The sequence below is a fragment of the Oryx dammah genome, unplaced genomic scaffold (assembly GCF_014754425.2).
Source record: "Oryx dammah isolate SB20612 unplaced genomic scaffold, SCBI_Odam_1.1 HiC_scaffold_8, whole genome shotgun sequence".
In the NCBI taxonomy this organism is placed as follows: Eukaryota; Metazoa; Chordata; class Mammalia; order Artiodactyla; family Bovidae; genus Oryx; species Oryx dammah.
In genome coordinates, this window is record NW_024070192.1 from 40,915,248 (window position 1) to 40,941,764 (window position 26,517).

Below are 26,517 nucleotides of genomic sequence, written 5' to 3' on the forward strand. Positions count from 1 at the left end.
TGCAGACACTTTACCATATAAGCCACCAGGGAAGCCCCTCAATAGTAAGGGTTATTACAAAATAATTTTAATAAAATGGGCCACTAGACTAAAAGAATTAAAATTCACGGACTGCATCTCTGCTGTTCTACATTCTCCATCTGAGAAGAGCAAAGGAGCTTGAGAACATCTGTAAGAGGTTTGATAAGGTCTGCCTCAATACTGGCTCTTCATCTTAACGCAGCATTCTCCCCCTCCAAAAAAAGAGATAGAAAGAGAGAGAAATATAAACGCTGTAGTGAGAGGTAGGCTTACCAAGCTGCAAATCTGGATTTTGAAAAAATTCATAAAGGACGTTCTGAATCTGCAAATCAAAGAGACCATATATTACTTTTCAATTACCATATATTTAGCATTTCAGAATAAAAGCCATCTGTAGTCTTTCAGTTTAAATCCTGAGTAATTCTTCTGACCCAGGCACAGAAATAGTAAAAGTTAATATTTATAGTTTATAGCATATTTCAAAGTATATAAAATACTTTTGCATGTATTTCCTCAGTGATTTTCAACCCTTTTGTAGAATTAGGATGCTGATATGATTCCATTTGCCAGCTCCAGGGAAATTTTTAACAATCCTTGGACACTGGGCATGATGAACGTAAAGCACCTTTGGCAACAAGCTTGGCAATCCAAAGAATTCTCTGTAATTCCTCATTTGTCAATGACAAAATAAAATTTCAGAGCTCCTCTTGATTTATTTTATTTTAAAATAATACTATTGTTCAGATCAGTTTTAGGTTCACAACAAAATTAACCAGAAGATACAGAGTTTCCGTATACTCCCTGCCCCCACCCCACCACATACAGGGCTTAACTGCACTATCAACATCCCCCATCACAGCGGTACATTTGTTACAACCAATGAACCTACACTGGAACCTCAAAACCCAAAGTCCATGGTTTACGTATAACTATGGGTTTTGAAAATTATATGATGACATGTATCCATCATTATGTAATACAGAATTGTTTCACCACCTTAAACTCTTCTATGCTCTGTCTATTCATCTCTGTCCACACCCCACCATTCCTGTCTTCATAATTTTACTTTTTCTGGAATGTTATAGAATTAGACTCATACGGTATATAGCCTTTTCAGATTGGCTTCTTTCACTTAGTAATATGCATGTAAGGTTCTCCCACATCTTTTCATGGCTTGATAGCTCATTTCTTTTTAGCACAGAATAATATTCCACTATCCGGATGAACCACATTTATTTATTATTCACCCACTGAGGCATGGCTTCCCAGGTGGCATTAGTGGTAAGGAATCCACCTGCAATGCAGGAAACATATGAGACACAGATTCAATCCCTGGGTCAGGAAGATCCCCTGGAGGAGGGCATGGTAACTTGCTCCAGTATCCTTGCCTGGAGAATCCCATGCACAGAGGAGTCTGACAGGCTACAGTCCATGGGGTCAGAAAGAGTTGTACATGACTGAAGCGACTTATGCACTGAAGGACATCTTGGTTGCTTCCAAGTTTTGCTAATTGAATTGAACTGAACTGAATTATACAGTAAACATCCATGTGTCAGCTTTTGTGTGGACATGAATTTCCAACTCCTTTGGGTAAATACAAAGGCTCCTCTGCTACTGCTAAGTCGCGTCAGTCGTGTCCGACTCTGTGTGACCCCACAGACTACCAGGGCTCAAACATATGGTAAGAGTATGTTTAGTTTCATAAGAGACTGCCAAGCTGTGTTCCAAAGTGGCCATAACCATTTTGTATTTCTACCAATAATGAATGAGAGTTTCTGCTGCTGCACATCTTTGCCAGCATTTGGTGTTGTCAGTGTTCTGGATTCTGATAGGTGTGTAGTGGTATCTCATGGCTGTTTTCAATTGCATTTCCTCAATGACATGTGTGGAACATCTTTTCATATGCTTTTTTGCCATCTGTATATCTTTGGTGAAGTGTCTGTTCAGGTCTTTTGCCCCTTTTAAAATCTGTTATTTGTTTTCTTATTGTTGATTTCAAGAGCTCTTTGTATAGTTTGGATAATTGTCCTTTATCAGCCATGTCTTTTGTAAATATTTTCTTCCAGTCTGAGGCTTGTCCTCCTTGGTGTATTTTTAGCAATTCACTTTGAACTGGAAATATACTTGGTATTGTATATGCTGCTGCTGCTGCTAAGTCGCTTCAGTCGTGTCTGACTCTGTGCGACCCCACAGACGGCAGCCCACCAGGCTCCCCCCTCCCTGGGATCCTCCAGGCAAGAACACTGGAGTGGGTTGCCATTTCCTTCTCCAGTGCATGAAAGTGAAAAGTGAAAGTGAAGTCGCTCAGTCGTGTCCGACTCTTCGAGACCCCATGGACTGCAGCATTCCAGCCTCCTCCGTCCATGGGATTTTCCAGGCAAGAGTACAGGAGTGGGGTGGGTATTGTATATAACCAACAATTATTCTCACATCTACATATACCTGTGTGTATATGTGTGCTCAGTCATGTCCGACTCTGTGAACCCATGGACTGTAGCCACCAGGCTCCTCTGTCCATAGAATTTCCCAGGCAGAATGCTGGAGTGGGTAGCCATTTCCTACTCCAGGGGATCTTCCCGACCCAAGGATCACACCCAAGTCTCCTATGTCTTCTGCACTGGCAGGCAGATTCTTTACCACTGCTGCCACCCGGGAAGTACCTACATATACCTAAGAGAACATATTTGTCTCTTAGAGCACAGTTATTTTCTGGAGCTAATGACATGGTCTTTTAGGGAATTCCCTGGCGGTCCAGCAGTTAGGACTCCACACTTTCACTGCTGAGGGCCCAGGTTCGATCCCTCGTCAGGGAATTAAAATCCCACAAGCTGCATGGTGCCACCCATACCCCCACTCCACACTACAAAAAGGACATGGTTCTTTAGCCCACAGAAGTAATTAGTCACACACATACAAAAAAACAAACAGAAGCTATGTCTGTCTATAATGAAGTTTGTGAAATTCAGCCAGAATTAATATTTTGGAAATCTACCTAGAATTTTCTCTTTAATGTTCAAGAGAAAATTGAAGAAATTCACTTTCGTGGGCTAGATTTACCTCAGCAAGACCGAAAATTTAGAGGGAAGCTTCTAGCACTCTAGAAGCTCTCTAGATTGCTCAGGGTCTAGCAGTCGCTCTTACCACCCCTTCCACCTTACCCTTCACGGGTACCCTCCTCCTTACCACTGCCATTGGAATCATTCCTTTGGGGTCTAGAATCCACTCACTGAACTGCTCCTGCAGAGCCTGTTTCCGTGCGTTGGCCACCTTGGCTTTGATGTCATTTATGTATTCTTTTTGTTCTCGTTTCTGTTTAATATTCTCCTTTATCTTGGATACTCTGAAGGATGTAGAAATAGAAGACATGTTGTGTTAAGATTATTGGATTTGATTCAGATTGTTCAAATGGCAGAATTCAGAGTTCAGAGCCTCATTTAAATTTTCGACCTCTCTTTTTCCATGAGATCTTCATTTAAGCCTGCAGTGATTCCCTCCTTCCCCTAGCACTTATTCAATTTGGCATTTCTCATAAGCTGCCTGCTACTATTACTTGACTTTTTATAGAGGTCAGCCTTATTTTACTCAACGAAATACTATACTTAAGAAGTACTAAGAATAGCTCTAGAAGCTGCCATGTATAAAAGCAAGATTGAACACACTAAGGCCTTAGGGTGGTGGGCCTCTTTTTTCTCTGGACGTAGAAATCATCTTGGAAAGACTTTGATTCCAAGTCTAGGTAGGGAGACTGGAAACTGCATTTATAACAAGCATCTCAGGTAGTTCTGATCCCTTGGATCCAACTTTTGATTTCTGTCCAGGAATATTTATCACCAATTTCTTTTATCTGGCCAGAGTCAAATACTTTTGACAGCTCTTAAGCAGAATAGTTACATTCTACTCAGACAGAGTTGTATCACTCAGGTTGAAAATGGGGGAAGAACTGTGGTTTTAGTCATCCCTATATTTATCATCCACATTAGGACTTCAAAACCACCAGATGGGTTTTGACTGAAACACCAAAATGGTTCAGAATAATAAAAGCAGCTTCTGATTTCAAACATAATTGTCAAATAATGTTTGAGTCAGGTCTTCTCATGGTTCAGCTGGTAAAGAATCTGCCTGCAATGAGGGAGACCTGAGTTCGATCCCTGGGTTGGGAAGATCCCCTGGAGGAGGAAAGGCTACCCACTTCAGTATTCTGGTCTGGAGAATTCCAAGAACAGTACAGTCCATGGGGTTGCAAAGAGTCAGACACAACTGAGCAACTTTCACTTTCTTTCATTTTTCAAAGAAACGACTAAGGGAATCTAACAGATTTTGAAATGCAAAAGACTTCTCAGGAGGAACTGGTAAATTGGAGAACTCTAATGATCCAAGAGGGATTAATACAGAGACTTCGCTGTAGCTCAGATGGTAAAGAGTCTGCCTGCAATTCAGGAGATCCAGGTTCAATCCCTGGGTCGGGAAGATCATTTGGAGAAGGGAATGGCAACCCACTCCAGGATTCTTGCCTGGAGAATCCCAAGGACAGAGGGGTCTGGCAGGCTACAGTCCATGGGGTCCCAAACAGTCAGACATGACAAAGCAACCAACACTACTAATAATCCAAGCGGGGCTTCCCAGGTGGCTCAGTGGTAAAGAGTCTGCCTGCCAATGTGGGAGATGCAGGCTCGATCCCTGGGTTGGGAAGATCCCCTGGAGAAGGAAACGGCAACCCACTCCAGTATTCTTGCCTGAGAAATTCAATGGACAGAGGAGCGTGGTGGGGGTTACAAGAATTTGACACAACTTAGCGACTAAACAACAACAAACAATAATCCAAGAGAAACAATATAAACCTAAATCATTACTTTATGCCCATATAAGGACTTCAAACTTCTGTAAGATTTCAAAAATAAAATTTCAAGTTTGAAAATAAAAACAGGCAGGGTTTTTTTTTTTTTTTTTAAGTCTGTATTGAATTTGTTACAATATTGCTTCTGTTTTGTTTTGGGTTTTTGGCCTCTATCTAGCATGCGGGATCTTGGACTTTAGCTCCCCAACCAGAGAACAGGATAGCCAGGGAATACCCGCAGGCAAAACCCGCAGGCGAGTTGTTTAATAGTGCAGAAAGCCTGGTGTCTGAACTGCTGGAAGATAATTAGCATTTTAAAGGAAATGCTAAATTCCTCTGATGTGACTACTAATCAGCCAAACCCCATCACTTGTCTCTGACCCCATCACTTGTCTCTGAACCCTCAGTCTCTTCTCAGCTGGCTCTCCTTCTCTTCCACTATCTTTCTCCCTCTGCTGCTTTGTCTGTCTACCTCTCCCTTTCCCACTCTCTCCCTCTCTTTATACAGCATGCGTATGTGTTCAGGAGCTCAGTGCTGTCCGACTCTTTGAGACCCCATGGAGCCTGTCAGGCTCCTCTGTCCATGGGATTTTCCAGGCAAGAATACTGTAGTGGGTTGCCATTTTCTGCTCCAGGATGTCTTCGCAACCCAAGTATTGAACCCTGGTCTCCTGTTGTTGTTCAGTTGCTCAGCTGTATCAGACTTTTTTGCTGCCGCATGGACTGCAGCATGCCAGGCTTCCCTGTCTGTCACCATCTCCTGGAGTTTGCTCAAACTCATCTCCATCAAGTCAGTGATGCCATCCAACCACCCCATCCTCTGTCGTCCCCTTCTCTTCCTGCCTTCAATCTTTCCCAGCATCAGGGTCTTTTCCAAAGAGTTGGCTCTTCTCATCAGGTGGCCAAAGTACTGGAACTTCAGCTTCGGCATCAGTCCTTCCAGTGAATATACAAGACTGATTACCTTTAAAATTGACTTGTTTGATCTCCTTGCAGTCCAAGGTATGCTCAAGAGTCTTCTCTAACACCGCAGTTCAAAAATATCAATTCTTTGGCACTCAGCTTTCTTTATGGTCCAGCTCTCACATCCATACATGACTCCTGGAAAAACCATAACTTTGACTGTATGGACCTTTGTCAGCAAAATAATGTCTCTGCTTTTTAATATGCTGTCTAGGTTTGTCATAGCTTTTCTTCCAAGGAGCAAGTGTCTTTTAATTTCATGGCTGCAGTTACCATCTGCAGAGATTTTGGAGCCCAAGAAAATGAAGTCTGTCATTGTTTCCCCATCTATTTGCCAGGAAGTGATGGGACCAGATGCTGTGATCTTAGTTTTTTGAATATTGAGTTTTAAGAAAGTTTTTTCACTCTCCTTTTTCACTTTAATCAAGAGGCTCTAGTTCTTCTTCACTTTCTGCCATAAGGGTGGTGTCATCTGCATATCTGAGGTTATTGATATTTCTCCCAGCAGTCTTGATTCCGATTTGAATTAAGGGTCTCCTGAGTCTCTGGCATTGGCAAGTGGATTCTTTACCACTGTGCCACCTGGGGAGCCTCTATATAGCTCTCTCTTCAATTCCTGTCTTTCCTTCCTGATTCTCTATTCTGTGTATTTCTTAGAGCTTTTTCTCATTATTCATTCATTTACATTCACTGAGTTTCTTATTCACTCATTACACAAACATATACTGAGCACCTACTATGGATTCTGTCATTGTAAAGCTTAGGGTCCAATGCAGAACAGGTAAGTAAGTGATGTTGTGTAATAAGTACTGGGTGTCTCCAGATTCTCATGTGTATCAACCAAAATGGATTAACAAAATTGAGTTTCTGTCACAGTTCCATCTGCTGAAAAGCCTTCCTCCCTCTCTTCATTTGGCTAGATCCTCCACATCCTTTAGGTCTCAGTTCAGACATCATTTCCTCCCTCTTATTAATGTCCACATTTAGAAACAGAACCTGGTTTTGTGCTTCAGGGCCATTGCACAGGAGGCTCTAAATACAATCCAGATGGATTTTTAATTTATGATGTAACTCATGCAGGGACTGAATAAAATTTTTCTTTTGTGGTCTGCAAGAGGATATCTAATCAACAGAATTTCATAGCCTCCAAAACTCTTAACTTAGGGTATTGTAGTGTAGGGTAAACATAACCTGTAAGCAGATTCTAAGTGTAAATCCACAATCCACTTTTAAGGAGATTGGGGAAAAAAAAACCCAAAACTACCATGTGGTGAAATGCAAAAATTGTCACAAATTCTTTCCATTACTGTAAGCAGGTCTGTTTGTATGCAATGTAGTTTTGCAGCTCCACCCATTAAGAATTAAGTCTATTTCTGCATCTCGTGCGGAGAAGGCAATGGCACCCCATTCCAGTACTCTTGCCTGGAAAATCCCATGGACGGAGGAGCCTGGTAGGCTGCAGTCCATGGGGTCGCTGAGAGTCGGACATGACTGAGTGACTTCACTTTCACTTTTCACTTTCATGCATTGGAGAAGGAAATGGCAACTCACTCCAGTGTTCTTGCCTGGAGAATCCCAGGGACGGGGGAGCCTGGTGGGCTGCCGTCTATGGGGTCGCACAGAGTCCGACACGACTGAAGTGACTTAGCAGCAGCAGCAGCTGCATCTTGTGTGTCTGGCTGTGGCCATATAACTTCCTTCGGCCAATGGGCCATTAGCAAACACAGGAAGCAGAAAGTTGAAAAGTGCTATAAATTGTATCACAATAAAACTTATATAACAAAAATTGTATCACAATAAAACGGGGACGAAAAGGAATCAATGTGCTTAAACATTGGGGTTTGCTCTGTTTCATTAAACTTAAGAGACTTTGCACCACCACCTTGGAATAAGCCTAGGCTAACCTGCTCCACAGCTTTACCAACAGTCAGCCAACTAATAGCCAGATGACTATCAATTGCCATTTTACTGTCATGTATGAGTGATACCATGTGGAGCAGAGATGAGCCATGAGCCCAGTCCAAAGTTACCAACCCATAAAATCATGAGCAAATAAATGATTGTTTATTTAAACCACTCAGTTTTGAGGTATTTTGTTATGCAACCAAAGCTAGTTAATAAAACAGTCTCCACAGTACTTCCCTGGTGGTCCAGTGGTTAAGAATCTGCTTTCGAATGCAGGTGATGTGGGTTTGATCCCTGGTCAGGGAATTAAAATCCCACGTGCCATGGGACAATGAGGCCAGTGTGCCACAACTAGAGAAGCTCTGGCACGCTGCAACAAAGACCAAGCACAGCTGTCTCCCCATCTTAAATGTTTTGAGGTTTTTAAGAGTACAATATAAATCTAATTACTTAAAGAATAGAAGTAAAAATGCTTTCTTGCCCTAATTGTCGCAATCCAAATTCTATCCATCCATTCAAGCTGTGTTAGGAAAATCTTCCACTTAGAGAATTTGCCTAGATTATATCAAAACTGAATGTTGTGTTTCATAAAAACTGGTTCTAGCCAGCTTAACTGGATAATAGACCATGAACTTTGAGCGACCCCAGTACACAAGACCATTGCTAGACCTAACTGAAGCCTCTTTTTCAGCTGCTAAACAATAGTACTTGTTTTCATCAATCGTGTACAAACCTATGGACTCGTTCTATCCTATATACAGTGTGATTGTCTTTAATTGTTAAAAGCATAGCCATTATAAAGCTCCCTTCCTAACACTTAAAAACTCTAGAATCTTCCCTCTCTGCAAACTAGTCAGTGATTTCTTCACTGGTATAGATTCCTTTGCCTGGCAAGTTAATAAGCTCAGTTTTTGTTTGTTTGTTTTTAAGCTCTGATGGTCTTAGTTTCATAAAGCTAAGCTGGACTTCTTGAAGCATGTTCATATTATTCCTGTGATGAGTATTCCTATAAAAATAGATATATATCTACTTAATTATTATACTTAATTCTTATTTTCTTCTGTCTATTCAACATATATCATATTATGAAATGAGGTTCCTGACACAAGGTGCAATGACAGGTTCTCCTAAGGATATCAGTTGCTGAGTAGTTAAAAATGAATCAGCAGAATATCTGGCAAATCCTAGGAATTTCTGGACATCTTGAATCAGTTTAGTCGCTCAGTCGTGTCCGACTCTTTGCAACCCCAGGGACTGCAGCACACCAGGCCTCCTTGTCCATCACCAACTCCCGGAGTTTACTCAAACTTATGCCCATTGAGTTGATAATGTCATCCAACCATCTCATCCTGTCGTCCCCTTCTCCTCCTGCCTTCAATCTTTCCCAGCATCAGGGTCTTTTCCAGTGAGTCAGTTCTTCGAATCAGATAGCCAAAGTATTGGAGTTTCAGCTTCAACATCAGTCCTTCCAATGAACATTTAGGACTGATTTCCTTTAGGATGGACTGGTTGGATCTCCTTGCAGTCCAAGGGACTCTAAGAGTCTTCTTCAACACCACAGTTCAAAAGCATCAATTTTTCACCGCTCAGCTTTCTTTATAGTCCAACTCTCACATCCATAAATGACTACTGGAAAAACCATAGCCTTGACTAGACAGACTTTTGTTGGCAAAGTAATGTCTCTGCTTTTCAACACGCTGTCTAGGTTGGTCATAACTTTTCTTCCAAGGAGTAAGCGTCTTTTTATTTCATGGCTGCAGTCACCATCTGCAGTGATTTTGGAGCCAAAAAAGATAAAGTCTGCCACTGTTTCCATTGTTTCCCCATCTATTTGCCATGAAGTGATGGGACCGGATGCCATGATCTTACTTTTCTGAATGTTGACCTTTAAGCCAACTTTTTCACTCTCCCCTTTCACTTTCATCAAGAGGCTCTTTAGTTCTTCTTCACTTTCTGCCATAAGGGTGGTGTCATCTGCATATCTGAGGTTATTGATATTTCTCCCAGCAATCTTGATTCCAGCTTGTGCTTCATCCAGCCCAGCGTTTCTCATGATGTACTCTGCATAGAAGTTAAATAAGCAGGGTGACAATATACAACCTTGATGTGCTTCTTTTTCTATTTGGCACCAGTCTGTTGTTCCATGTCGAGTTAGAACTGGACATCTTGAATAGTCTTAGGTATTAATATTCCATAACTACCACATCTTGTCAGGTATTGTGCCAGATATCCAGCCCTAGCTGGAGTGAACTTGACTCAGGATCTCTACCTCTGTTCTTTTAACATTAAGAATTAGGATCAGGACTGGTGGAGAAAACGAGGACATCTATAGTATTACAGGTCCTGCTTCTCTGCAAGACTGTGAAATTCTAACATTAATAATGTCTCTGTAATTTTTTTTAATGCTTATTTTTTATTTTTAAAAATATCATACTGTAAAATTAACCCTTTTTGATGCATAGTTATACAAATTTCAACACATGTATAAATATGTGTGAAAATGAAAGTGTTAGGCATTCAGTCGTGTCCGACTCTTTGTGACCACATGAACTATAGCCCGTCAGGCTCCTCTGTCCATGGAATTCTCCACGCAAGAACACAGGAGTGGGTTGCCATGGGGTTGTTCCAGGGGATCTTGGGATCTTCCCAACCCAGGGATTGAAGCTGGGTCTCCTGCATTGGCAGGCAGGTTCTTTACCTCTAGCACCACCTGGGAAGCCCCATAAATATGTGTAACCATCATCATAATCAGGCTATTGAAAGTTTGCAGTCTTGCTTTTAGAGCAAATATTTTTCATTATTAATTCACAATAAGGCAGTAGTGACATAGAATATGCATTCCCAAGAGCTGCAGGGATCTAGAATCATAAGGAAAAGATACTAAAAGATGCAAAAAGAAAAGCAAAATGACACAAACCTAACCTCCTGATCAGGTTTGCAAATTTACATGTAAGAATTATAGTCCACTCCAATTCTATACTTGTCTTTCAGGAACCCTGAGGAAAAGCAATAAAATATATTGCATATATAAAACTTACAAATAGCAGTGATATTTTATTTTTTAGATAAGTGGTTACCACTATATAAATCACTCCAAATTAGTAAGGAGTATCTTCTCTATCTGTTGTAGTTAGACCCTGAAAAAGATGAATCCCTTTTTGTTCAAGAGAAGTGGGCAGATGAAAATTTTTTGCATCCGGTGGAGTCAAATCAACACTTTAACATTATCATTAGAAGATTAAATCTTGACAAACCAAACAAAAATTTTATTTGTCCTCTTTCTTGAGCATAAATAAGGAGAACTCTCATTCCTGAAATTAATGGGCTTCTCCAAAGCTCTCTAATGGCTTGAGAACAATGCAAACAATGATACAGTTCAGAGGATTTAAAAGCAGGACTGGTTTTGCTAAGATTTCTGGGTGTTCAAACTTTAAGTCAATAGATGTGCTGTTGTTAAACACCCCTAGGATTTCTGAATATTCTACAAATGCCTGACACTGTCATATGTTGACATATGGATCTTGGGATTTTGCCCAGGGAAAATAAAACCCTAATTCTGATAATCTAAGCAAAGAAAGCATCTTTAAATACTTTAACGCTTTCATGATATTCCTACAAATTGAAGACAAAACTCAGACTGATACAGAATAAGACAAGCAAATGGAAAGATGCACATTCCCAGATAGATACGCATGTCATTTATTAAAGATGCTGATTTTCCCTAAGTTAATAAATCTAATGACTTCAATAAAAATTCCTATAATATTTGTTTCGGTGTTCTCTCTCCCTGCTTTTTTCAGATAGATGAATCAATCCTAAAATTCATATTGAAAACTAACCACACAGTAACAGAATGCAGTGATTAGAAAAGAAGAACAAATATAGACTATTCTATATTATGTTATGGGGTTCACTATGTAGCCATTTGGAAAAGGAGAAAGCTAGATTCATATCTTAAATCTTACACTAGGATACATTCTAAATGGATCAATATTTAAAAAGAAAATCAAAACGATGGTCATTCCAGAAGAAAACAAAGGATAATTCTTTTAACTTCTTGAAATGAAATGTAACAATGACTCAAAGCCTAGAAACTGTAAAATAAAAGTAAATAAACTTGACCACATAGAAACAAAAAATCCTCTGCATGACACAAAAAAATGGCAGGTGAAAAACCGAGGAAAATATTTTTAACTCATTCACATGCTTTGGATAAAAGGAAGAAAATTAAGAATGCATATTTGCATTCGCTTATGTGTTACACTAGGGCTTCCCAGGAAGAAGGAAGAAGGAGGAAATGGGAACTCACTCCAGTACTCTTGCCTGGAGAATCCCATGGACAGAGGAGCCTGGCGGGCTACAGTCCGTGGGGTTGCAAAGAGTCGAACACGACTGAAGCGACATAGCACACATGCATGATGAGTACACTAAGAAACCTAGAAGGATGTACTGAAAATTAAGAACAATAGTTATTTATAGCTGAGGGGGAGCACTGGGTAGATGGAGTATAAAAATGGGAGAGAGGGACTTCCCTGGTGGTCCAGTGGTTAAGAATCTGCCTTCCAATGCAGGGGATGCGAGTTTGATCCCTGGTCTGGGAAACTAAGATCCCGAATGCTGGGGAGCTACTGAGCCAGTGGGCATCTAGAGAGAGTCCATGCACCACAATGAAAGAGCTCATATGATGCAACCAAGACCCAATGCAGCAAATAAATAAATAATTTTTAAAAAAGAATGGGAAAGAAAGTTTCTGGTGTCTAACATTTTATGTGTGCTCAGTTGCTCAGTCATGTCTGACTCTTCAGGACCCCATGGACTGTGGCCTACCAGGCTCTTCTGTCCATGGAATTTTCCAGGTAAGAATACTGGAGTGGGTTGCCATTTCCTTCTGCAGGGGAATATTCCTGACCTAGGGATGGAACCCCAGTCTCCTGAGTCTCCTGTATTAGTAGGCAGATTCTTTACCACTGCGCCACCTGGGAAGTTTCTTAGTGTACTCATGCATGTGTGCTAAGCCGCTTCAGTCATGTTCGACTCTTTGCGATACCACAAACTGTAGCCTGCCAGGCTCCTCTGTCCATGGGATTCTCCAGGCAAGAATACTGGAGTGAGTTCCCATTTCCTCCACCAGGGGGTCTTCCCAACCCAGGGATTGAACCCGCATCTCTCATGTCTCTGCATTGGCAGGCGGGTTCTTTACCACTTGCGCCACCCTGGGAAGCCCTAGTGTAACACATAAGCAAATGCAAATATGCATTCTTAATTTTCTTTTATCCAAAGCATGTGAATGAGTTTAAAATATTTTCCACTTTATACATTTCAGCTTTTGAACCAGATAAACATATTACCTATCTGGAAAGTTAAATTCCAGAAAGTGTTTCCTCTCATATAGCTTACTTTCTAGTACAAGAAGACAGATAAGAAACAGATAAATATACACTTGGGATCCTAGTGAAATAACTAAATTCATGAATACATGGAGCTTAACAAACCTCATTAGTCTTCATGCTGCTAAATCGCTTCAGTCGTGTCCGACTCTGTGCGACCCCATAGACAGCAGCCCACCAGGCTCCCCATGCCTGGGATTCTCCAGGCAAGAACACTGGAGTGGGTTGCCATTTCCTTCTCCAATGCATGAAAGTGAAAAGTGAAAGTGAAGTCGCTCAGTCGTGTCCGACTCTTAGCGACCCCATGGACTGTAGCCTACCAGACTCCTCTGTCCATGGGATTTTCCAGGCAAGAGTACTGGAGTGGGGTTCCACTGCCTTCTCTTAGTCTTCATAGTGTCTCATAAATAGTGAAACACATAGTAGTAGCTCACAAGTCCTTTCTGAAGTACTATAAAATTACTTAAAATCCTGTTTGTATTATTATATTCTTTTTCTACTTGCTTTTTAACATAAGGAGAACTAGATCACCAACTGAAAACACCAACAAATTGTACCTGTTATAAGTAGTGTTCGGAACATATATCTTCAGGTCTTCCGAAATATCTCTCATCACCCTCTGATAACCAGACAGTCCTGAATCTTTGATATAATTAGGGTTGTTTCTCATTAAGTATTCTCCCAAATGGTTAATTGGGTCAAACTTGGTGGGAATATCAACATCTGCCAAAAGCTTCTTCTTTTCCACTTGCATTAACATTCTTTCCATTCCAGGAACTAAGGTGGGTAAAAGTTTGTCGAGCAAATACGCACGAGTGCTCAGAGTCATGTTTTCAGTATTAAACCACTCTTTGGCCAAATTATCCCTGGGGAGTTTCTCTTCAGCCTTTTTTTCTAGTTCCTTCTTCAGATTTTCCTTATCTATGATTTTCTGATGCATTGCTTGGGCTCTTGCCTGCACTCTTTCTAAAAGATTTTTCTTCCATGGTTGTTCCCAGTTTGAATCCTGCGGGGTTTGATCTAAATTGAAAATCACTTTTGCAGGTTTACTAAAGACAATATTCTTTGAGACTCTAGTCTTAAACTCCTTTATTGAACAAGATGAGATTTTTGGCTGGTTCTCCAGGTTTAAATCTGAGGGAACAAAAGTGAAATGTAAGAAATATTAGAAGTAAATTTTAATCTATGTTACTCTAGAATATTATTATAAAAAATTTACATGGTATATTCAAACACAAGTAAAAGTAACAGAAAATCAGACAGCAGTAACTTTAACCATCAGGACATTTATTATTTTCTTAATCAACAGTTGTTCAACAGCTCAGTGCTTTCATTAAATGCCTATCCTTTTTCTATTGCTCTTTATTTTTTGTGCTTATACCTCAAGATCACAAGATAGCTATTGCAGCTCCAGGCATCTCTTCTTTTTTTGTCTTTATTGAATTTGTTACAGTATTACTTCTGTTTCATGTTTTGGCTTTTTGGCCACAAGGCATGTGGGATTTTAGCTCCCTGACTAGGGATTGAGCCTGCACTCCCTGTCAGTTCAGTTCAGTTCAGTTCAGTCGCTCAGTCATGTCCAACTCTCTGCGACCCCATGAATCGCAGCACGCCAGGCCTCCCTGTCCATCACCAACTCCTGGAGTTCACTCAGACTCACGTCCATCGAGTCTGTGATGCCATCCAGCCATCTCATCCTCTGTCGTCCCCTTCTCCTCCTGCCCCCAATCTCTCCCAGCATCAGAGTCTTTTCCAATGAGTCAACTCTTCGCATGAGGTGGCCAAAGTACTGGAGTTTCAGCTTTAGCATCATTCCTTCCAAAGAAATCCCAGGGTTGATCTCCTTCAGAATGGACTGGTTGGATCTCCTTGCAGTCCAAGGGACTCTCAAGAGTCTTCTCCAACACCACGGTTCAAATGCATCAATTCTTCAGCGCTCAGCCTTCTTCACAGTCCAACTTTCACATCCATACATGACCACTGGAAAAACCATAGCCTTGACTAGACAGACCTTAGTCGGCAAAGTAATGTCTCTGCTTTTGAATATCTTATCTAGGTTGGTCATAACTTTTCTTCCAAGGAGTAAGCGTCTTTTAATTTCATGGCTGCAGTCACCATCTGCAGTGATTTTGGAGCCCAAAAAAATAGGATCACCAGGGAGGTCCCCAGTGCATCACTTTGTTATAGTAGAAAAGGACTGAGAACAAAGGGGCTTTTTCCTCTGGAGGTTCTGTTTTGTTACCCAAGAAGGGAAGATCCCAACTCTTCACTCCAAGACTTTCCTTTACATTTCATTGGCCCTAATTAGGTTACATGCCCACCCTAAGCCAACAGCTGGTAAAGGGAAAAGGGGTTAATTGGGAATAGCTCTGATCAACCATAATTTATTCCTTTGTTTCAGGATTTAGATATAATTCTCTGATATCAAGTGATTTCTATCTGCTACAAAATTAAGGTTTAGTTGGCAGACAGAAAGGTGGGAAAATGTCTTCTGAGTAAGCGATGAAGAGAGTCTGCCACACTTGTATATGTAAATATATTTCTTCCCACTCTCATGCTTACAACTTCTTTCAGGTTGGAGATTTTACAACAAGATAGTCCACTAAGAAGAGGCACCTACATTCCCTTCCTACCAAAATCTCTAGAAATGATAGAAATGATAGGGTGTGTGTGTGGTGGTGGGAGGGTTTAAATATTCATTTGTTTGGCTGCGTGGGGTCTTAGTTGCAGCATGGGGGATCTTTCCTTGCAGCACATGGACTCCCTAGTTGTGGCCATGGGCTTAGTTGCCCCTCGGAGGCATGTGGGATCTTAGTTCCCCAACCAGGGGTCAAATCCCCCTCCCCTGAACTGCAAGGTGAATTCTTAACCACTGGACCACCAGAGAAGTCCCTGTGTGTGTGTGTTTTAATATGAACATAATTATGCTAAGAATAATAAAGAGGGCCTTCAGTAGTCAGAAATTTTGAAGGTCTCTGAAAATGTAAAGTAAATGGCATTCAGTTCAGTCCAGTTGCTCAGTCGTGTTTGACTCTTTGTGAGCCCATGGACTGCAGCACAGCAGGGTTCCCTGTCTATCACCACCTCCCAGAGTTTGCTCAAACTCATGTCCATTGAGCCGGTGATGCCATCCAACCATCTCATCCTCTGTCGTCCCCTTCTCCTCCTGCCTTCAATCTTTCCCAGCATCAGGGCCTTTTCCAAGGAGTCAGTTGTTCACATCAGGTGGCCAAAGTATTGGCGTTTCAGCATCAATCCTTCCAATGAATATTCAGGGTTGATTTTCTTTAGGATTGACTGGTTTGATCTCCTTGCAGTCCAAGGGACTCTCAAGAGTCTTCTCCAACACCACAGTTCAAAAGCATCAGTCCTTTAGCGCTCAGCTTTCTTTATGGTCCAACTCTCACATACACACACGACTACTGGAAAAGCCATTGCTTTGACTAGACAGACCTTTGTTAGCAAAGTAATATCTCTGCTTTTTAATATGCTATCTAGGTTGGTCATAACTTTCCTTCCATGTGAAGAGTTGACTCATTGGAAAAGACCCTGATGCTGGAAGGTATTGGGGGCAGGAGGAGAAGGGGACCACAGAGAATGAGATGGCTGGATGGCATCACTAACTCGATGTACATGAGTTTGGGTGAACTCCGGGAGTTGGTGATGGACAGGGAGGCCTGGCGTGCTGCGATTCATGGGGTCGCGAAGAGTTGGACACGACTGAGCGACTGAACTGAACTGAGCTGATGAGGCGCCCTAAGCTTAAAGAATGTATGCATGGGTAACAGGGGAGTGATCGATCTCTTTGTGCATCTTCATCCCCACTGAAGCTAACCATTAGGCTCCAGAGGCATTCACCCCTGAGCTGAGACAAGTGGGTCTGGGTGAGAGAGGCAGGACAATGCCTCCATACCCATAGAAAATGAATTTCCAGCAGACTTCACTCTCTGCATATCTCACCCCTCCTCCAAAATCTCAGGCAGCAGGCTACAGAAAATAGAAATGTCATCCACAGAAAAGCAAACAGAGATTCCCAAATGCAAATGTAAGCAAACACATAAGAATCACTAAATATTTAAAGAAAACTATCTCCATGACTGAACAAATGCAATGGTTAATACTATCCCAGGAAGCACCATTAATAAAACAAATATGAAAGTGAAGTCGCTCAGTTGTGTCCAACTCTTTGTGACCCCATGGACTGTAGCCTACCAGGCTCGTCTCTCCATGGGATTCTGCAGGCAAGAATACTGGAGTGGGTTGCCATTTCTTTCTCCAGGGATCTTCCTGACCCAGGGATCGAACCCAAGTCTCCTGCACTGCAGGCAGACGCTTTAACCTCTGAGCCACCAGGGAAGCCCTAAGGAGTTCTAAAAGAATTGTAATTAAATGGATATCCTCAGAACAGAGATATAGAGGAAATAAAAATACTTTTTATCATTTTTGAAAATTAAGAGAACTTAGAAACCTAGTGGTCAGACTTTTGTTTCTATTATCATTCTCCAACTAAAAAATGGGACTTCCCTGACAGTCCAGTGGTTAAAACTCTGAGGTTCCACTGCAGGGGGCACAGGTTTCATCCCTGATGGGGAACTAAGATCCCACGTGTCACATGGTGCACAGTTAAAAAAGGAAAAGAAAAGAAATAAATCATGACTTATTGAAGAAATGGCTGATTCTAGGACTGGGGCAAGAAATATTTAAGAAGAGCCTGGAGTATCTTCTACTGCCAGAAAGTAAAGAGCTCAAAACAACCTCTGCATCGATTGGGACATGCTGTAGGGATCAGTAGTCAACTGAAAGCTCTCTCAAAGGCCAAAAATGGAACAATTTGAGCAACAAAGTAATATTGGATTATAATCCCAGTATAAAATAAATATCCATGTCTATTCAGAAAACTAAGATCATGGCATCTGGTCCCATCACTTCATGGCAAATAGATGGGGAAACAGTGGAAACAGTGGCAGACTTTATTATGGGGGGCTCCAAAATCACTGCAGATGGTGACTGCAGCCATGAAATTAAAAGACCCTTACTCCTTGGAAGGAAAGCTATGACCAACCTAGATAGCATATTCAAAAGCAGAGACATTCCTTTGCCAACAAAGGCCCATCTAGTCAAGGCTATGGTCTTTCCAGTGGTCATGTATGGATGTGAGAGTTGGACTGTGAAGAAAGCTGAGCGGTGAAGAATTGATGCTTTTGAACTGTGGTGTTGGAGAAAACTCTTGAGAGTCCCTTGGACTGCAAGGAGATCCAACCAATCCATTCTAAAGGAGATCAGTCCTGGGTGTTCTTTGGAAGGAATGATGCTAAAGCTGAAACTCCAGTACTTTGGCCACCTGATGCAAAGAGTTGACTCATTGGAAAAGACTGATGCTGGGAGGGATTGGGGGCAGGAGGAGAAGGGGACGACAGAGGATGAGATGGCTGGATGGCATCACTGACTCGATGGTCATGAGTTTGAGTAAACTCTGGGAGTTTGGTGATGGACACAGAGGCCTGGCGTGCTGCAATTCATGGGGTCGCAAAGAGTTGGACACAACTGAGCGACTGAACTGAGCTGAACTGAACTGATACTGATATAAACAAATACTTCAATAAATAAATAAATGGGGGAAATAGAAAAATCTCCTGTGCAGAAGTATTCCAAATAACTTATGTACTCTGCCCTCAAGGCACTAGAGTGTAATTCTCTTCTCTTTAAGTGTGGGGGTGTGCATAGTGACTTCTCAAAGAGTACAGTTAGAAATAGGGGAAATAAAGAAACAGAGGAAAGAGAATAACTTTACAGTGGAGAAACATGACAGCTACTATCTCAGTCAGATGATCAAGGCTACTATCAACAATGAAAAGTCAACATTGGCTCATTAATTGTGACAAACGAGCTGTGCTGGTGGCATATATGATACATTTGATAGGATGAAATGGCAATAGCAATTTTTCTCTGTAACCTTTCTCTAAAAACCAATAATCTCAGTCACATTATGAATTTTTTTAAAAATCAGACAAATCCCAATTAGGGCCACTCTGCAAAAATACCTGATAGTACTCTCTAACACTGTCAAGGTCATAAAAAACAAGGACATCTGATAAACTGTTAGAGCAAAGAAAAGTCTAAAAGGACATGACAACTAAATTTGGTATCCAAGAGAGGTTTCCTGGAGCAGTAAAAGAACACTAGGTAAAACTAAGGAAATCTGAATAACGTATGGATCTTAGTTAGTTATAATGTATCAATATTGGCTCCTTGATAGTGACAAATATGCCATGCTAACATAAGGTATTAATAATAGGTAACACTGGATATGGAGTAGAGAGGAATTCTCTGTATTACCTTCACAATTTTTGTTTTGCTAAACTTAACAAGTAGTCTAAAAATAAAACCTTATTTAAAAAAAAATAAACAAACCAATAAAGCAAGAGAGATTACTTGAAAATGAAAAAGAATTGTTGTTGCCAATAAATCTTCAATATATTGGCTTGAACATCAGAAAACAATCCATCAGCAAGCTGCAAGATAAAGTCAAGGTGGATAAAAAGAACAAAGTAAATAAAAGAATGGAGGATTGACGATTATTTAAAAAACAGAAATTCATCCACAGAAAAATGAAATTTTGATATATGTAACTGAAACTCCAATACTTTGGCCACCTGATGTGAAGAGCTGACTCATTAGAAAAGACCCTGATGCTGGGAATGATTGAGGGCAGGAGGAGAAGGGGACAACAGAGGATGAGATGGTTGGATGGCATCACCGACTCAATGGACATGGGTTTGGGTTGACTCCGGGAGTTGGTGATGGACAGGGAGGCCTGGCGTGCTGCAGTTCATGGGGTCTCAACTAGTTGGACACAACTGAGCAACTGAACTGAACTGAACAACATGGATGGACTTTGAAAACATTATGTTTAGTGAAATATGCCAGACACAGAAGGACAAATATTATATGGTTCCACTTACGTGAGGTAGCTAAGTTCATAGACAGAAGGTAGAATAGAAATCACAATGGGGTGAGGGAAGAGGGGAAGGGGGAAATACTGTTTAGTGGGTACAGAGTTTTTGTTAGGGGTGATGAAAGAGTCTTGAGTAGGGATGGTGATGATTTGTGAATCAACTTTGTGAACGTAGGTATTGTAAGTATCTTTTCTCATATTTTGCTTGGCTTTTCACTCTCTTAATGGTGTTTTCTAATGAACAAAAATAAAATTCTTAATTTTAATGTGTCCATTCCTCATTTGTTTATTTTATAGTCAGCATCTTTTGTGTTTTGTTTAAGCAATCTTTGTCTACCCCCAAATTGCGATAATATTCTCCTGTGTTCTTCTAAAATCATTTACTGTTTTATCATTCACATTTACATCTATAATACATGCAGAATTTGTCTTCATATGTGGGGTGAGGTAGGACTCAAAAATACATATTTTCCATTTTGGCATTATTCTTGTTTTCAGTACAGGATTTTCAACTGGACTCTGTTCCATTGGCTTGTCTATTTTTATGCCAATGTCATACTGTCCTAATTTTTGTTACTTAACTATAAATCTTGATATTTAGAATCATAAATCCTCTAGCTGTGTTTTTCAAAGATTTCCTTGGCTTTTCTGGGTCTTTTGCACCTCTACATAAATTTTAGAATCAAATTGTCATTTTATAAACACACAGACACACATATAGAACCCTGCATAAATTTTTATGAGAATTACAGTGAAGCTAGAGGTCAGTTGAGAAAGCACTACTATCTTAACAACATTAAGCCTTCTAATTCATGAATAAGGTATATATTTTCATTTATTTAGGTCATCTTTAATTTCTTTTAATTATGCTTTATAATTTCAGTGTAGAGGTTTTGTTCGTTTTTGGTTAGACTTACTTTGAGATATTTAGGGGGTTGTAAGACATTAAAATTGGATCTTAAAATTTTCATTGTCTGTTTGTTGCTAATATATAATAGAAATATAATTGTTTTTGTATATTGACTTTGTATCCAGAAACCTTGATAAACTTACATTGATTGTTTTGTTCATCTGTTAAAAAGAAAAGATATTCCTATTTTTTCCTTGATAACTTTTATAATTTTTATATTCCTTATTTGCCTTATGACACTGGCTAAACTCATAGATCTTTTAGGAAGAATAATCTTTTTTTAACCCATCTTTCGAAATTAAGACTCATTAATGAAGATATGTTGTCCGTGTTGGTTACTACTGGATTCTTAGCAGTGGTTAGAACAGTGTGAGAAACATAGTAAGCACTCAAGTATTTGATGAATGAATAAACACTGTGTTAAAAAATATTATAGGCATTGGAATAAGAGGTATCAGGGTTCAAATTTCAGCTCTAACATATAGTAGTTTCTTATAGAATAAGCTGATAAACTTAGACTCTATTTCTATAAGATGGGAATATAACTATACTTTGTAGGATAATCATGATGAGAAAATTATACATATACATATGTGAAATTATATATATAACACATATATCCTGAAGCATTTATAGTCATTATTACTATTATTATTATTGGATGAGCTCACTCAGAGTGTCTAGAGTGAGTAGCGGACCATAAAAGGAATTTTGTGCAACATTTTAGAATAGGCAGATAAAGTACATTTACACAGGAGTCAGAGTGACTAGGGAGGTGGGAGGAAAACAGGATACATTAGAATCAGAGAAACTACAAGAAGAAAAGTTTAAAGAAGGATGTATTATTAAAATTTCAATTTGAGCAGTAGAAATCTATCTCACATAACTTAAATTTTAAAAATGCAGTCTCTCTTTTTAACCTCTTCAGCATGACCCAAGGCAGATATCCCTCCTCCAGACGTATAGCAACTTAATATCTAGGCATCTGCATGGCTCATTAGTAAATTTACAAATGAACTAAGGCATTCTCTTATCTTTGCTGCAGACTGCTAGTGCTCCTCTAGGGTGCTTGGTATTACAGGTTGCTAAGCAATAATCCTAGTGCTTGCTCTCTCCTCACCAACATGCAGAATGGAAGTAGACGTATGTTTGGTTACAACTCTGGTCAAACACTTCTCTCTTAGAGCCATAAAACCAAGAAAATAAAAGGGTCACACAAAAAAACACATCAATAGCAGGGTCAGTAAATCAGGATTCTGAATAAGCCTATCAGTAGCAGTCCTTTGATTGGGTGATCTCTGAATTCATAAATTACAGCACTGCTCCAGTAGAAAATTAATTAAGGAGTTTAATTGAATACAGTTTCAAGCAAATACTGGGTTTTTTAGCCTATGCTTATATAGTCCTAAATCTTTTACAGGTAGATTGATTCATTTACATATTCACTCAATAAGTAATTATTGATGTCATAGTGCCAGGCACTATGCTAACCACTGAAATTCTTTTTCAGGACTTTCTAAACTTCTATGGAATTAAGAGCTTTTCAAATACTTACCCAACATGCACGTCTTCACTCTGTATTAACCCACCTTCTAACATACAAAGTCCTATTCAGGTACTACGGGCACAAACGCTTTCAATTAAAGAAGTAGAAACACAAAAAAATTCCTTATTCATATTCTGAAAGGTCCAATGACTTTTATAAATGACTTTCAATTTGAGCATTTTCTGCACTCAGTACCTGGCCCACTGCTGGGCATGGCCTCAGCACAACTCTATTTAAGGACACAAATAGGAATGAATTATAATTCACATTATAATAAGCTCTAGCAGACTCTTTCTTCACAGAAGGCATACAACATTAGAGGGACTGGCTGCTGATTGAACTGGTGAAAACTGACCCAGCAGGGCTACTCAACATATGTGCTATGTTCTCTTAAAACACAGGTCCTGTCTGAAGCTCAGCTGGCTTGATCTTGTCAGGATTTCTTAACATTTGTACATAATATAGAAAAACTACTGTGAGAGGAAGAAAAGAAGCACTATTAAAACTACTGGCATTAAAATTCAATAGCTATAGGAAAAGGTATTTTCCTGCAGAATTTTTTAAAACTTAGGGCTGTGTAATAAGAAAGCTGAGCAAATCAATAAAAAAAGAAACAAAATTTCTCAAAACACAAGTTGAGCTCATAGCCTGAAAAATGTAATAACCAGAGAAAGAAATGAGGAATTCACATGATACATTTAGACACAATATTTTCTATGCAAAGATAAGTATTTGAGTGTATTCTGGGAGCTTTCTGGCAAAATAACATCATTTTAATTTTGACAAGTATATAACAAGGATGGGCTTCCCTGGTGGCTTAGTGGTAAAGAATATGCCTGCAATGCAGAGATGCAGGAAACACAGGTTTGATCCCTGGGTTGAGAAGATCCCCTGGAGGAGAGCATGGCAACCCACTCCAGTATTCTTGCCTGGAGAATCCCATGGACAGAGGAGCCTGGAGGGCTACAGTCCACAGGGTCACAAAGAGTCAGACACGACTGAAGCAACTAAGCACAACACAGCATGTAACAAAGATAAAGACACTTCTTATGATGTGTTGAAATTGGAATAACAGTTCCTCTCCCCACTTATTATACACACACACACACACATACACAAACACACATACATATTTACAAAGGGAGATTTAGAATATTAAAATTAATAGTGACTGATCACTGAATAAATAAATACATTGCATTGCATTTGATATTGCAACAAGCAACTGCGATATTTTCAATGTATATCATATACTGGGATGAACAGACTTACTCAAACAATACATTTCCCTCTATCGTACATTATAAAGCAGTAACAAATTCAAAGTATGAGAATAGGAAAGACCGTAAACTCTTGGTATGTTTTCTAGAGAGGCAATAAATTAAAGAATGGAATACACATGTGATTTGCAGGTACAGATTTGGCCATAAACTAATTAAAGTGAACACCTAATTAAATTTATAGGAAATTACCTAGATCACGATTTTGTTTAGCAAGTTTAAAATGAAAGAGTTTATTTATAAACCTGGTCCATGTGAGTATGGTAAAGGCAAAGGGATTTATGGGGTAGTGGTGGTGGAGGGAGGGAGTGAGGAGGAAGTAAAATCAGGAAACTGGTGGTAGGGGGCAGGAAGGGAAGGACTTGCCAAGAAACTTTTTAAAAGTTAGTGAACTGTGAAAGTTTATAATAAAGGCAAAATAAATGCTGAATAGTTTGATTCTTCATGTGTATGTACTATAATATGAACTAATAAGAAGAAATGTAAATAATTCTTTTAATTGGTTTAAAACACAGAAAAATACTTTGAGTAAGCATCTATAAGTTATAGCTAGCATCTATATAGCAAATTATAGTTTAGAAAATGCTTTAATAATTATTATTATAGTTCAGCCTGCTGCTGCTGCTGCTAAGTCACTTCAGTTGTGTCCGACTCTGTGTTAGCACATATTAAACACTTGACAGTTGTAAACTAAATTCGAAAGAATTTCAATTAACTAAAATATAAATTGTTAAATTTTAAATATTGTGAAAAATTTATGTAGTATAGGATTCACTAAGTATCTAAAATTAGAAGAACAGTAGTAAGAGGGATGACTATCTTGCCTATTTAGTTGTTACCTTTTGATCATATAAATTTTCAACCTGCATAATCATGTAGAATTTGGATTAAGGGTTGGGCTAAAAGTCAAACAGAACAAATGTGTTGTCAAGCACAAAGGTAAAAAGAAGAAAGAAAAACAACAGGCCGGTCGAATCACTGGATTTTTGTATTTATGGGTTGTCTGCTATGTGTCAGTCCACTCTTAGGTAAATTTTCTCTTTTAGTACAAGATTAATAAAGTTGCTTCAAAAGTATCAATAGAAAGTAAAGGGAATATATTTTTTCTTTAAACTTTTTATTTTGTATTGGGGTATAGCCAATTAACAACCTTGTGATAGTTTCAGGTGGGCAGTAATGAGACTCAGCCAAACATATACCTGTATCCATTCTCCCCCAAACTGCCGTCCCATCCAGGCTGCCACATAACATTGAGTAGAGTTCCATGTGCTATAAGTTCCATGAGCTGTACAGTAGGTCTGAAGGGAATATATCTCAAAGTGAAAGTCACTCAGCTGTGTCTGACTCTTTGCGACCTCATGGACGTACAGTCTCCAGGCCAAAATACTGGAGTGGCTAGCTGTTCCCTTGGCCAATGTATCTTCCCAACCCAGGGATCGAACCCAGGTCTCCTGCATTGACTATTTCCCAAATTGCATTTAAAATATCCCTGGGTGAACTTCCCTGGTGGTCCAGTGGTTAAGACTCGGTGTTTCCACTGCAGGGGGCTTGGGTTTTATCCTTGGTCAGGGAACTAAGATTCCACACGTCACACGCCATAGTAAAAAAAAAAAAAATTATATATACACATATATATGTATGTATGTAAAAGACGCTTGCTCCTTGGAAGAAAAGCTATGACAAATCTAGACAGCATATTAAAAAGCAGAGACATTACTTTGCTGACAAAAGTCCATATAGTCAAAACTACGATTTTTCCAGTAGTCATGTATGGATGTGAGAGTTGGACCATAAAGAAGGCAAAATGCTGAAGAATTGACGCTTTTGAACTGTGGTGTTGGAGAAGACTCTTGAGAGTCCCTTGGATTGCAAAGAGATCAAACCAGTCAATCCTAAAGGAAATCAACCCTGAATATTCATTAGAAGGACTGACTCTGAAACTGAAGCTCCAGTACTTTTGGCCACCTGATGCGAAAAGCTGACTCATTAGAAAAGACCCTGATGCTGGGAAAGATTGAAGGCAGGAGGAGAAGGGGACAACAGAGGATGACATAGTTGGACAGCATCACTGACTCAATGGATATAAGTTTGAGCCAGCTCTGGTAGATGGTAAAGGACAGAGAACCCTGGCGTGCTGCAGTCCATGGGGTTGCAAAGAGTCGGACACAACTGAGCAACTGAACAATAACAAAAGTATGTGTGTGTGTATTCATTTCTGGTGTTATATTTTTGAAAGGCAAAATCTTGAAGAATCCATCCCCAGTGAAAACTTCGTAATGGTTTTACATTCTGGTGTGTAGGAGAAAAGCTAGTTCTCTACCTTGGGATTTTTTGTTTGCTGCTGCTCCCATCACATTGTTGCAGGTGCCTAACGCCGAACTGTCTGATATACTCTGTGAAGACTGAAAGGAGAAAAGAAACACCAGTTAAAAAATAAATTGCTTTTCATCAAAGTTGCATCAGCTCTCCCAATGAAAGAATGCAGATAAATTCCTTGTAAAAATTACCAAAGATTCCTCCTTGATTTTCCTAGGATTTAATGTGTACTAGAAGCAACACAGTAATCACAGTCTATTTGCTTCATTCATTGGTTCACCACGTCATCATATCTTCCTATGGCTAACAAAGAAATAGGCTAAGAATATTATTCCAGATGTACATTAATCCTTGAATTATACAAGGATTAATTAGAAATTATGTTTCTAAAAACATAATT

The 26,517-nt window shown here is 39.7% G+C and overlaps 1 protein-coding gene across 1 annotated transcript in view; it reads right to left on the reverse strand.

Annotated features, from left to right (window-relative positions):
- The window catches only part of EFCAB5 (EF-hand calcium binding domain 5), an 85,432-nt gene extending 59,228 nt beyond the window's left edge, over positions 1 to 26,204 (reverse strand). Inside the window, exons 1-4 of the mRNA XM_040243848.1 lie at positions 26,122 to 26,204; positions 13,668 to 14,244; positions 3,205 to 3,361; positions 295 to 343 (exon numbers count right to left, since the gene is read on the reverse strand). Of these exons, the coding sequence (XP_040099782.1) occupies positions 295 to 343; positions 3,205 to 3,361; positions 13,668 to 14,244; positions 26,122 to 26,152 (814 nt within the window). The 5' untranslated portion in view covers positions 26,153 to 26,204. The remainder of the gene's footprint in view (positions 1 to 294; positions 344 to 3,204; positions 3,362 to 13,667; positions 14,245 to 26,121) is intronic.
- Positions 26,205 to 26,517: the final 313 nt, after the last annotated feature.